The sequence below is a fragment of the Mobula birostris genome, chromosome X, assembly GCF_030028105.1.
Source record: "Mobula birostris isolate sMobBir1 chromosome X, sMobBir1.hap1, whole genome shotgun sequence".
NCBI lineage: Eukaryota > Metazoa > Chordata > Chondrichthyes > Myliobatiformes > Myliobatidae > Mobula > Mobula birostris.
Genome location: NC_092402.1, coordinates 77,173,548 through 77,187,182, shown reverse-complemented (window position 1 = coordinate 77,187,182; position 13,635 = coordinate 77,173,548). Strand labels below are relative to the sequence as shown.

At 40.7% G+C, this 13,635-nt stretch overlaps 1 protein-coding gene across 3 annotated transcripts in view; it reads left to right on the top strand.

Moving 5' to 3' along the window:
* The window catches only part of LOC140191537 (vesicle-fusing ATPase), a 292,320-nt gene that overhangs the window by 54,488 nt on the left and 224,197 nt on the right, over positions 1-13,635 (top strand). For all 3 annotated transcript variants that reach the window (XM_072248989.1, XM_072248987.1, XM_072248990.1), the window contains exon 3: positions 7,912-8,011. In XM_072248989.1, coding sequence (XP_072105090.1) covers positions 7,912-8,011 — 100 coding nt within the window. The remainder of the gene's footprint in view (positions 1-7,911; positions 8,012-13,635) is intronic.

Here is a 13,635-nt window from a genome sequence, read left to right as displayed (position 1 = left end):
TTCAACTATGGCTGTAGCTGAATTCTGGAGATATGGTTTAGGCTAGCTGTTGTCCTGCTGACCTTGTGGAGGACAAATGGGCAAGGCACAACTGCTGCTGTGAAATCAATGAACCTAGTGTGTAGTATGCCATAATTTTTGTAGTTTTCTGATTTTACAGGTTTGAATTATACCCATCAGTGCAAAAAGAGTTAGTTATTTTCTTGATATTGATTAATATTTCAGTGCTGCCCCAGAAAAATCCAGTGATACTTTAATGAATCAATAGGAATTCTTTTGCATACACCTGCCCAAATTGTAGAGTGCTTAAGATGTCAAAAGAAAGGCAGTTAAGCAGTCCTGCTTATCACCTCCCCCTGGTGCCCCTCTTTCCCTTTCTCCCATGGTCCACTCTCCTCTCCTATCAGATTCCTTCCTCTCTGGCCCTTTACCTTTCCCACCCACCTGGCTCCACCTGTCATCCTTTAGCTTGTCCTCCTTCCCCTCCACCCACCTTTTATTCCTGGGGTCTTCCCCTTTCCTTTCCGGTCCTGAAAAAGGGTTGCAGCCCGGATCATTGACTGTTCATTTCCATAGATACTGCCTGACCTGCTGAGTTCCTCCAGCATTCTGCATGTGTTAAAGCAGGGCATAGTTTGCTTGAAAAGTTGACAGAATGACTGTTCCTGGGCATTAACCGTTGAGTGTTTTTTGAAAATCTCATCTATTCATGGTAATATAAGTAGATGGGGTGGTAAAGAAGGCATGTGACATGCATGCCATATTTAAGCACAAGATTTATGAAGTCATGTTGTACTAGGAGTATTGTCTGCAATTCTGGCTGCCCCATTACAGGAATGATGTGCATCCTTTTCCAAGTTTCCACAAGATGCTTACCAGAATGCTGCCTTTATTAGAGGGTCTGATCTAGAAGAAGTTGAACAAACTTGTTTTGTCTGGAGACCAACGGGAGACCTAGTGGAAATTTATAAAGTTCTATGTGTCATAGGTAGTATAGATGTTAAGAATCTTTTTCTATGGGTTGAAAAGTCTAATATCAGAAGATCTGTATTTAAGCTGAGGGTGTTGGCATTTGAGGTTGCTGTGCAGGACAAGGCATGTAGTTTAGGAGTGCACGGTGCCTGGAACCATCTTCCAGTGGTGGAAGAAGATATGATGGTGGTGTTTTAAGACCCATAAATAGATACATAACATAGCAAGGAAAGGAGGGATGTGATCATAAAAGTGTTTAAGTTGATGGTGGTGAATGAGACATGTAATGTGTTGGCCTTCATCTGTCAGGGCATCAAGTTGGCATGTTTGGTTGCAGTTACAAGTTGGTGAGACCACACTGGGTGTATTATGTACAGTTTTGGTCACTGTGTTGTTGTCATCATAAGCCATTATCAAGCTGCAGAGGGTGACGAAAAGACCTCCGCGGATGCTCCCAGGGTTAGAGGGCCCTAGTTTTAAGGAGAGGTTGGGCATGCTGATCTTTGTTCCTTGGAGTACTTTAGGAGAATGAGGGATTACCTTAAATTTATAAAATCATGAAGTGTGGATGATTAGTCTTTTCCCCACAGTTGGGGAAGCCAATACACTAAAGGGCATTTTTACAAGAGGGGAGAGATTTAAGAGACCTAAGAGATAACATTTTCAGAGAGAGCAGTGAGTAGCTGGAATGACCTGCCAGAGAATATGGTCAAGAATGGTACAATTGCAACAATTAAGAGGCATTTTAGATAGGTACTTAGGGAGTTACGGGCTGAACATGGGCATTTGGGACTACCAAGGAAGCTGCTGTAGAACATAGAATACATCACAGGAACAGGCCATTCAGTCCACAATGTTATGCTGAAACAGCTAAAAAGCAAATCAAAAACATCCGAATACCAATCCCTCCTACCTACACCATGTCCTTATCCCTCCATCTTTCTTGCATCTATGTGCCTATGCAAACCATCTCTTAAAAGCCTTCAATATATTTGGCTCTACCACCGTATCAGGCAACGAATTCCAGGCATCCATGATTCTGAGTTTAAAAAAAAATTGCCCGTCGTATCTCCCTTGAACCTACCCCCTCTCACTTTCAATGCTCTAATATTGAACTTTGTCTGTAGTCCGCATTGTTCAGTTGGAATGAAGAACCTGTTTCCATGCTGTGTTACTCTCTGACTATGAATCTCTCTTGGCACAGATATTGTGACCTGACGGGTCTGTTGCTGTGCTGCATTTTTTTCTTCATTCTTTTGAATGAAATCGATCTTGGCCAGTCTTGTTTTAAAATTATTTTTTCAGTTAAAATAATATCAAGTGGAAAAAGCAAAGCATTCCTTGCCACTTGCATGGCTTGTCAGGAAAATGTACTGCTCCAATTTCTTAAGACTGTTTTCAATGATTTAGTAGCTATAAATCAGTGATTGCCTGTTTTGAAAAGTCATGACTGCAGTGCTACAGATTTGGCTAATAGTGAGATTAAAAAATGAAGCTGTCAGACTGAGGTAACATTCCCCACCTTTCCATTTTGTAAGATTATAGGGTTTCTTGAATTACTGCCAGTGTTGGATCAATAGTCATAATCAGCAATATAACACTGGAAAATTAGTGTAAAATATTCATGCACCTTGGGCATGCACTTGACAACTCTGAGTAATAAAAACTCAATATCTACTTGGTAATGGAATATCGGTTGACGCAAAACATAGAACTCTTTTTTTTTGGTCTTCATTTGAGTAGATAACATAACGTTTGGGTAATAGTCTTGAGGAAAGTAATCTATCTGGTACTCCTGCAATCTGAATTGAGAGGTGTGGCTGGGCATCTGGGTCTCTACAAGGTCTTGAGTATAAAAATTTGGCAATGTTTCAGCATTGTCAATTATCAGCAGTTTATAATTTATCGATGACTCGATGCTTAATTGTATTTTGAATTATACATTTTCCATTTCTAATGCTTGTGTATTTCGTGGGAGCCTTTGGAATAGTAATCACTTAATTCCAGAATCATAGTTTGTTAGGATTTTTTTCTGATTTTATTTTCATTAAATTGTTAACGAAATGCAGTGCTCTTTCTGTCTCCCTCCAGGATGGAAAAGGTCCAAATAGGAATTAAAAGCATTTGCTATAACCTTTCTATTTGAGTAAGTAGATTTATTATAGTGTGGGTATCTGACCAAGAACTGTACAGAAGCAGTTTTAATATACCCATTTTAATTGCATCGAGGCACTGTTGCATTGTTTGGAGTTGTGTATGTGAGACTAATAGGCAGTCCACTGTACTTGTTTCCTTTCTTGATTCTTTTAAATACTGTACAAAAATATTTTGCTCAGTTTGACTTCAAACAGTGACAACTGTTTCACTGTGGTGTGCATGCCCTTCAATCCTGACTATCAATTGCGATTGGCTGAGCTGTCCATGGTTCTAACTATATCACACAGTTAGTTCCTTTGAGATTATTTCTCAGCTCCAGTTCAGCCGTTTTTCAGAAAAACTGAGGCCTTTCAAGAGAGGAGGAGTTCATTTGGCCCATTTGGTCTTGATTTTTATTAAGTTTTGGAACAATTTGCATTCTATCTTATTGAATGACACTTTTTTTATGATATCCTGCATTTTTTTAAAAATAAAATTGATTTGGCTTTGATTGTCAATAATTTATTAAATTTGCTCTGGATCTGATGCAGCACAAAAACACAAAAGATAAAGAACACAGTTTAAAATAAACAATAAATATAAATATGTAAGATGGCTTCTATACTGGGGTATTGGTCCATGGCTTAAAGGTTGGGAACCCCTGTTCTGTACATTGATTATATGTCCTTAATAGGACTGTACATAAGGTGACTGACAGGAAATCGTAAAGTAGTTGCTGACAAACAGAAATGAGTGATTTCTCATTTTCTACAACTATATTTCTTTGATTACACTCCCTGGCCACCTTTGCACAAGATGCAGCCCTATTGTTTGTGTGAAGATAATAGAAAATGTGTGAAACAGCACAATTCTTCTGATATTGTACCTATAACCTCTATTTTCACCACAATCAGGCTGCATATTGTAAGTAGAGGAATTGCCCAAATTAAAGGCTTCATGCTTTTGGTGCCCTAACAAGTTGTATGTGGAAATCAAATTTGCAACATTAGTTGCATTGAACACTCATTTGAATATCTGAGATCATGAAACCTGTATGCCACAGAAGAAATAAATTTTGTCTCTGGCCTTCAGGAGTTGTCGGAAGCTTCTATTTACCTCTCTAGTGTTGTGTGCAGATGGTAATTGTTGAATACTAGCTGATGGATTCAGTTGCCTCTTCCCTATCAAAACTAATTATCCCACGCTGAGACTGACCCATTGGATGTGCCTCTATACATTACTTAACCTTGCAGTTGAGCTTGGCCAGCAGTAAAAACATTAAAAGGTAGAATAACTCTGTTGGGGCAATGACTTACTCTGCATATTGCAGACTTTTGCATTGTAATGTCACACTTGTAATTCATAAGCTGCTTTTTTAAACATGGTTTTAGAATTAGAATTTCAAATAGAATAGAATTAGAATTTTTTAAATCTTACATCCATCCCACAATGTAAGGGGGTAAAAATCTTTGTGTTATGACTCTGTTGCAATGTGCAGACATGTGAATTTAGAAGTCTAATGGCTTGTAGAAAGAAGCTGTCCTGTAGCCTGTTGATCCTGGTTTTATTGCTGCGATAGCATTTGCCAGACAGATGTAGCTGAAACAGTTTATGGTTGGAGTGACTGGTGTCCCTGATGATCTTCCAGGCCGCCTTTACACACCTGCTGTAACTGTCCGCAATGGAGGGAAGTTCATGTCCACAGATGCGCTGGGCTGTCAGTACCACTCTCTGCATTGCTCAGTGATCAAGGGTGGTGCAGTTCCCATACCAGATGGTGACACAGCCAGTCAGTATGCTCTCAATGGTACCCCTGCAGAAGGTCTTGAGGACTTGGGTGCCCATGCTGAACTTCAGTCGCCTGAGGTGGAAGAGACTCTGCTGTACTTTTTTTGCACACAGAGCCGGTGTGTACTGTCCAGGTGAGATCATTGGTGATGTGTATACTGAGGAACTTGAAATTACTCACCCTCTCAACTGCAGACCCATTGATGTTGATCGGGGTGAGCCTGTCTCTGTTCCTCCGGTAATCCATGATCAGCTCTTTTGTTTTTTGGACTTTGAGGGAGAGGTTGTTATCTTGGCACCTCTTTGTCAGGATGTCAACCTCTCCTCTGTAGGCTGTCTCATCACCGCTAAAAATAAGGTCGATAAAGTTGTGGCATTTGCGAATTTGATCAGCAGATTGGAGATGTATGACAGCATAGTTGTGGGTGTAAAGGGAGTAGAAGAGGGGACTCAGAACACTACCCTGGGGGTACCTGTGTTGAGGGGCAGAGGTGAGGAAGTCCATCCTTACCACCTGTTGGCGATCCAATAGGAAGTCGAGGATCCAGCTGCACAAGGTGGGGTGCAGACCGAGGTCTCTGAGCTTCCTGTCAAGTCTGGAGGGAATTATGGTTTTGAATGCTGAACAGGAACAGCATTTTTCTAATGTATGCATCCCTCTTCTCCAGGTGAGTGAGGACAGTGTGTAGTGCTGTGGCTATGGTGTCATCCGATGACCCGGTTCCATTGGTAGGCAAATTGTAGGGTGTCCAGTGTGGGTGGTAGGATGCTGCAGGTATAGTCTTTAACCAACCACTAAGGACTAGCAGTTGTTTTAAGAAATGTTTTGTATAGTCTATGGGCAAGAAATGTTCTGCTTTTAATATTCATTCAGATCCAGCTAGCCCTTTCAGCAAATTTGGTATAAACCAATATTTTCCTGCTATTGTCTTAAACAAATGTTTGCAGCCTGCATTTGCTTATTGATGGAAGATTTCCTTTTTTAACAGCATAAATTTTGAGTAAGAATTGATACTTAAATGATTACAGTCAGCTATGGGTTCAGAAGATTTCACTTAATTCTAAAACTAGCCCCTATTTATATGTTATTTGAATCTTTATATGCAGTGTATGCAGGTCTTACAGTCGTGCTGTTATTTTTCAACCAGGTTTTCTACGTATGATTTGGTGCTTGTTCAGTACAAGATTCACAGGAACAGTGGGAAATGCAGCCTTTTTAAAATGCTAGCAGTCAAATCTACTGTCTCTTGCAGCTATCTTGAAGATTTTATTTTGGGACGATTGACCTTGAAAGACTGCTGATGCATGTTTTACTGTAGAATCTATCGTTTTCTTGTGCTGTGACCAATGCTATACAAGTGAGATTAAGGAAAGGTAATATGACCAGACTCCATGAATAGTTCAAAGGACAGAGCTGTAGTGCCATTGGTAGCTCTTCAGTGCATGGACTTAATAGATTGTGACACAGTTTATGGTTTGCAACTAAATCTCCTTAAGTCTAATTCTCAGTTAAACAGAAGCACACAGCAAAAATGAGAAGTAATCCTTGCATAGCAGTTACAATTTTTCAGACAATGAAGGTTCATAATGCTTTAAATATGTCCATAGTACATGGAGATCTATTCTAATTTTTCCATGGAGACTTATTTTGCTTTAGATGTTTTCAGCAAGATGTGATATGTAACATTATTTATTAGAAAATTGAGGCTGCATATTATACTGTAATGGCGGCATTGGTGCAAAGCAGGGTGAAGAATTGAAATCTGGAGATGAGGCCTAACTTGAAATAGAATGCAGGAGTCTTAAATCTTCAGTGTTGCTGGTCATTGCATTTATTTTTGTTTTGCTTCGCTATAGTAAATTTCACTTTTACTTAAAACTAAGTGAGCAACCTTTCATGTGTGCAATATCGTGCTTTGGCTTGTGCATGGAAAATTTGTTCATTTTCAGAATATTTTGAATGGATTTCTAAGTGCGTTGATCTCTGTAGCCATTGTTGATCCTCAGATGTAAAGCCAAACCTGGGAATACTGCTCCCTATGACTATCTAGTATACCTTAAATATGTTGGTATTGCTTTTTTATTTCATGTCATTTATCAGTTGAAATAAGAATGCTCAAGCTATATGACAATTGTCCAACAGCAGGCAATGCGTAGCTTTGAAGTGAAGCTAATGACAGACTTCTGAGGTGCAATTAGGTTAAGAAGGTTGAAGCTAATTAGAAAATTAGTAAGCTGTGTGTTTAACTAATTTTGTGCAAAATGTGGCTGACCTGATTAAACACCTCTGACACCACTTGGCTAACAAAGGATGATAAAATGGCTGACACGACTTCCAGCTCTGTCCGTCTATCTTTGCTCTGCAGGCCTGGCCACAAACCCCGCCCCCCCCACCACCACTCCCGAGGGTTCCCAACCTGGGATCCATGGACTCCTCTGTTAATGATAGGTGTCCATGACACAAAAAAGGGTTGGGAAGCCTGCTCTACTTTGCAGTGATGCATCATACTTCCTGAAGAGGCATACCCAGAACTGTACAGAGTTCTAGTGAGTTTTGGTATAATCATTATTGTCCTGTTTTTTGCCTTTTCTACTAAATGTATGTATTTCATAAGTGTCTCATCTGTAAAACTTCCAGCTTATGGAGCCATTGACAGTGTGGATGGAAATGAAGAGCTTGGTTTGTGGGGAGGGGGATGTCTACAAAGGGCTTGAATGAAGGGATGTGGGGTCAGTCAGTCTTTTCCCTTGGTGAATTATGTCTCTATTTCATGACACAATCAAGTCGTGCTGCAGCGACTGGCTCTTGCTCCTTCACAAAGAAACAGGAAGCTGGCATAGCCTGCTATTTGGAGGGCACTACAATCATTCCTGTCTGGTGTTCAAATTGTACACATTATTGGCAATCACAGCCTCTTTTGATATATTCAGCTCTATATCTTCCGTTTCACCCTATGTGGATGGTTTTCAGTTCCTTTTCAGATACTTCACCTTTTTTTTTCCCTTTTCTTTTAGGCATGTGCTTGTGAAAACTAGTCCAAACCACAAATTTGTCTTCACGGTGAAAAGTCATAGCACTGTGCTTCCAGGGACCATTGCCTTCAGTTTGCCACAGGTAAGGATGGTTATACTGTGCACGATATAGTTTCAGTGCAAACTTGTGAACAGTCAGCATTGATGGAATGATGTGGATTCTTTAGGTGGGGTGGTAGCGAAGGTGGAGCGGGGTGATGGAGTGAAGTAAATTTCCATTGGTGCCAATTGTTCCTTGGCATCAGTGGATGCATATTCATCTGTCTGCTTCCTCCCTCTCCAATCAACTTTTGAATTATTGATGTAATGTCTATTTCGGTTGCTAACTTTGAATATTATCTTAAAATATATGAAATTTCTTCTATGGCCAATTCTAATTTTGTACTTAATCTTGGTCGACCTTGTTCAGTTCTGGAAGCATCTCATGCCAGACATCTGACATTTATATAACTTTAAGCCTTCATCTAATGTGTGGTTATAACAGTAAAAAGATTTGATGAATTTCCATTATTCTGTCTTTAAAGCATCAACATTTTTCCCCAGTGTGTGGAGCTGAAAACAATTCACTTGTCTAACTGGCTTCTTAGTATTTCATGGTATAATAATCATGTTTTTATATTTTTAAATTAAATTCTGTTTTTCCTCAGGAGTATTACCCAGAGGAGCTGCTTTTAATATTAATGAAAGTGAATCCCCCAGTCCCCCTACTGTTTAACATTCACTCTTTGATGCTGTTTTCATTTTATTTAACCAGCATAGATTTAGATGTGCTGGCAATGAATATGTCATATTCGTGTCCATTACATTCTCCTGCCAATATCCCTAACCAATATCTGATTTTCTGAAGTGCTAACGATTCCTCCCATTTGGGTATTGTCTGCATATTTCAAGACCAACTAGTCTAATCCTCTATCTGCTTGTTACTTTTTTCACTTAATATATTTCAGAACTGTGATTTCACCAATTAGTTTTGATCCTTTATATTTTTTAAACTTGTTTAAATCCTTTTGCAAATAGCTATCCCTTAATCTTCAGTAACTTTTCATATGATGCCTGGCCTTGTAGCCCCCTTTATATGTGTGCGCACTTGATTCCACTTTTCTCTTGACTTGTTTTCTTGTCCTGTTATGAATGAGCCTTAGCTTCTCTGAAGTTCATATTAGGAAGACAGAAGCTGAAGGTTTTGTTCCCTACTGCATTCTTTGCCAATACCTGTGAATTTATATTTCTTGGCCTTCTTGGTATTTGTCTTGGCCCCAAACTGAGGCTTCAGTTCCATTTCCCCTGCAGTGCAAGCTATTACCTCTGCTGTGTTTGCCCATCTTTGCACATACAGCTGAACCATAATAGAATCTTTATCCTAAACTCAAGAGGTTCTGCAGATGCTGGAAATCCAAAGCAACACATGCAACATGCTGGAGGAATTCAGCAGGTCAGGCAGCATCTACAGCAGTAAACAGTGAAAATTTCAGGCTGACCCTTCCTCAGGACTGGAACGGAAGGGGAAGATATCAGGGAGAAAAAAGTTGGAGTGAAGGGATGGAGGACTAGCTAGAAGGTAATGGGTGAAATCAGGTGCGTGGGAAAGGTAAAGGGTTGGAGAGGATGCAATCTGATGGGAGAGGAGAGCAGACCATAGGAAAAAGAGTAGGCACCAGGGAGAGGTAATACCCAGGTGAGGAGAAGAGGTGAGAGGCCAGAATGGGGAATAAAAGAAAGAGGGGAAAATTACTGGAAGGAGAGATTGACGTTTATGCTATCAGATTGTAGGTTACTCTAGATGGAATATGAGATATTGCTCCTCCACCTTGAGAGTGGCCTCGTTGTGGCAAAAGAGGCATGGCTTGAGGTATGGGGACAAGAATTAAAATAATTATCTAGAGTTCCACCAGTCTTTCACCTCCATTTTCCTGTGTGTGCATTTTCTTTCAATCCTATCATTTCTCTAAATTAAGTTTTAATTCTTGGGTTTAATTCACTCTTTGGTTTTGTTCTTCCCTATTCCTAACTTTTCCCAGAATTCTGTCAATCAGTTTTTCTTTTTACCTGGTCAGTGTACGAGCCCAATGCAAGCTTGAGAAATATCTGTGTGGGCACATTGCAGCTTTCTGGAATCAGATTATCCAGTTTTAATTAATTTGCTTCCTGCCTATATCAGAGCTGGTCATTTCTGCCTGCCATCACCTTAGCTGACTTTTCTAGTTACATAATGATATCACACAGATATCACACATCCAATAACACATAGCAAGACTAAATGGCTTACTATGCAGTTAACTGCCTCTAGCCTCTAACCCGGGGTTTCCAACCTGGGGTCCATGGACCCCTTGCTTAATGATATTTGTCCATGCCATAAAAAATGATTGAGAACCTTGCTGTAACCTCATAGTACCTCAAACCTAACTGCTTCTATCTCTTGCCTAAATTTCATAAACAGTTCTATCCTGCTAGGCTCTTTGTGATTGTTTATTCTTGCCCTGCTTAACTCTGTACTTTATATATGGACCACATCATATGGTACTGTCCCTTCCCACTTATATTTGGAAAATTGATAATTACCCTTGATAATTTCAACAGCTTCCAATTCACCGATCCCAACTGACTCAACTTTACCATAGAAGTTCACTTTCTGCACATTCATTCCCCATCAGGAAGGTCTTGGGGCCCCTCTGTTTACTTGAACAAAGAATTAACCCATTCCACTTCACTTCATAAATCAATGTGTTGAGTGCAGGAGATGGGATGTTATGCTGAAGTTATATAAGATGCTAGTGAGACCAAATTTGGAGTATTGTATGCAGTTTTGGTCACCTTCAGGAAACACTTAAATAAGGTTGGAAGAGTACAGAGAAAATTTTACAAGAATGTTCCCAGGTATGGAGGACTTGAGTTATCAGGAAAGATTGAATAGGTTAGGACTGTATTCTTTAAATGTAGAATATTGAGAGGAGATTTGATAGAGGTATAGATGGGTAAATGCAAGCAGGCTTTTCCACTGACGTTTGGGTTAAGGGCAAAAGGTGAGAAGTTTAAGAGGAGCATAAGGAAAATGGATAGGAGAGGACAGAATGCCATTGAAGAAAGGGAAGGGAGAGGAGCACCAGAGGGGGGTGATGGGTAAGGAGATCAGGTGAGAGATGGGAATGGGGAAGTTGTAAGCAAAGTTGAAAAAGTTGATGGTGCTGCACCCATGCAGAGTTCAATGTAGTCGTCGATGTAGCGTAGGAAAAGTTGGGGAGCGATACCAGTGTAGGCTTGAAACATAGACTGTTCCACGTAGCTGACAAATAGGCGGGCATTTGGGCCCATGGCTTCACTTTTTGTTTTATGGAAGTGGGAGGAGCCGAAGGCAAAATTGAGTGAGGGCTAGTTCCACCAGATGGAGGAGAGTGGTGCTGGAGGGGAACTGGTTGGGTCTGGTGTCCAGAAAGAAACAGAGCTTTGAGGCCTTTCTGATGGAGGTGTGTAGTGAAAATAAGTTGATTGGGCCAGGGATTTGAAATCATTGAAAAGATCAAGAGTCTGTGAAGTGTCATGGATGTAGGTAGAAGGGACTAAACTGGGGGGATAAAACTGAGTTGAGATACACAGATATGTGATGGAGTTCCCTTGGCCCTCAACTTTCATCCTGCCATTATCTTCATCTTCTAACTTCAACATTATCCCACCTCGAGTCACATCTTCCCCTCTCTTCTACCCTTCTGCTTCTCTCTCTCTCTTCTCCCCCTCCCCCCACCCCCACCCCCACCCCTCCACAGTCCATTCTCTTCAGGATTCTCTTCTGGTGCACTCAGTCCTACCCAACCAGCTATCTCCAACCCCTGGCACTTTGCAAATGAAGGAGGTGTAACAAATGTCTATTGACCTTCAGTTTCATCCAAACAGCCCTTTCAGATGAGGCGGACGTCATCTGGTTTTCAAACCTGGTTGATTCTATTCTGTGCTGGTAATGTGGCTTCCTCTATACTGGTGAAATCTGGTGTAGATTAGATTATTGTGAGTGTGCCTGCAATGGCTATCTCAAGTTTCTAGTTGCCAGTTCTTCCTGGGTAACAACCTTTTTTTGCAGATGTCAAATTTGTCCACAAATGGGAAGATGCACAAAAATGACAATGGTGGCGGTTGTCTGTTATGTCCAACAATGTTAGGAACCTGTGCAGGAGAGATTTTGCAAGTGGGAAATCCATTGCACTGGGGTAGTTCTACTCTCTCAACCTCAGAAGTCTAGATCCAGTGGTACAAACAAGCGTCACAAACTGTGGTCTCCTTGGTTGTAATTCAGCCTTTCTGGCTGTTGGATCCCATTGTAGATCTCATCCGCCCAGTCCACCGGAGCTGATTTCTCATGCTAAGACAGGCAATTCCCTATCTCACTGGGGTATGAAGCCTGCCGGCAACCCTCACTTGGTTTAGCCTGCTTGACGAAGCATTGTACTGGGTTGTGGCTGGCCACTGTTGCATGCAAACAGCTATTTGGAGCCACAGGTAAAAGCTAAGTCTCCAATGCAGTCTAAAGGTGAGTAAGCTGCCCTGAAATGAACACGACAAGCCCTCTTCACCAGAGGTCCTACCCTCTCCCTGGTCACCCCATCCATCTCACTCACCTCTCATCTCACCCTCTGATATACTGCTTATGCAGGAAATTTTTCCTGTTTCTCAGTTGTAATGTAGAGTCTTGATCCAAAATGCCTATTTGCATCTTTTGCCTCTACAAATGGTGCTTGGCCCACTGAGTTCTCCAAGCCGTACTATTTTTGTTTCATCAAGATTTTGTGACTCTCCCTTTGTTACTTACTGCTTACATGCTTACTGCCTATCTTCTCTCCAACAAAAAATAACATGTCTCTCTTTCCCAGTTAGCAAAGTGACCTATACCTGATTGGTAAAAAAGCAAACACGAGAAAATCTGCAGATGCTGGAAATTCAAGCAACACACACAAAATGCTGGTGTAGCGCAGCAGGCCAGAAGACACCTGTCTTCTCCTATCATTTCGGATCTCCCCCTCCCCTCCCACTTTCAAATTTCTTACTATCTCTTTTTTCAGTTAGTCCTGATGAAGGGTCTCGGCCCGAAACGTTGACTGTACTTCTTCCTATAGGTGCTGCCTGGCCTGCTGAGTTCCACAAGCATTTTGTGTGTGATACCTGATTGTTAATTGTTTCTCCTTCCCATTTGCTGCCTGACCTATGAAGTGTTTCCTGCATTTTCTGTTTTTGTTTCAGATTTCCAGATTTGATCTTCAATGCACATCATCCTTATTTTGTCTCCGTTGTTGACAGAAATACCTTAAGCCATCATACTTTAATTTTTTGGAATGATGGGAATAGATTAGCATTTTGTCATGACATTACAGTGTTTCACCTTGGCTTTTATGCAGCATGTCATTTTATTCTGTGTGAAATGTAGAAAGAATGTGATGCTGTAAATATGAGGAAGTGTTAGACATTCTGATGTTACTCGTGAGGCTCTCAATGTGTGAAACTGTAGTCTCTTGTTAAACTGTTAATTGCCTTTTTATCTTTGTCCTTTGGAGTTCTGCACGTGGAGAGTGCATGTGTTAAAACGATGGTATTGTGTTGTGGTATGGTAATGGTTTAAAGTTGGAAGCCAATTTTTTTTTATCTTTTGCATGTTTAGTAACATTAGTTCAATTTCTCAGAATGACCACTACATTTTCCCCTCCTACCTTAAACTCAAAGTAAACT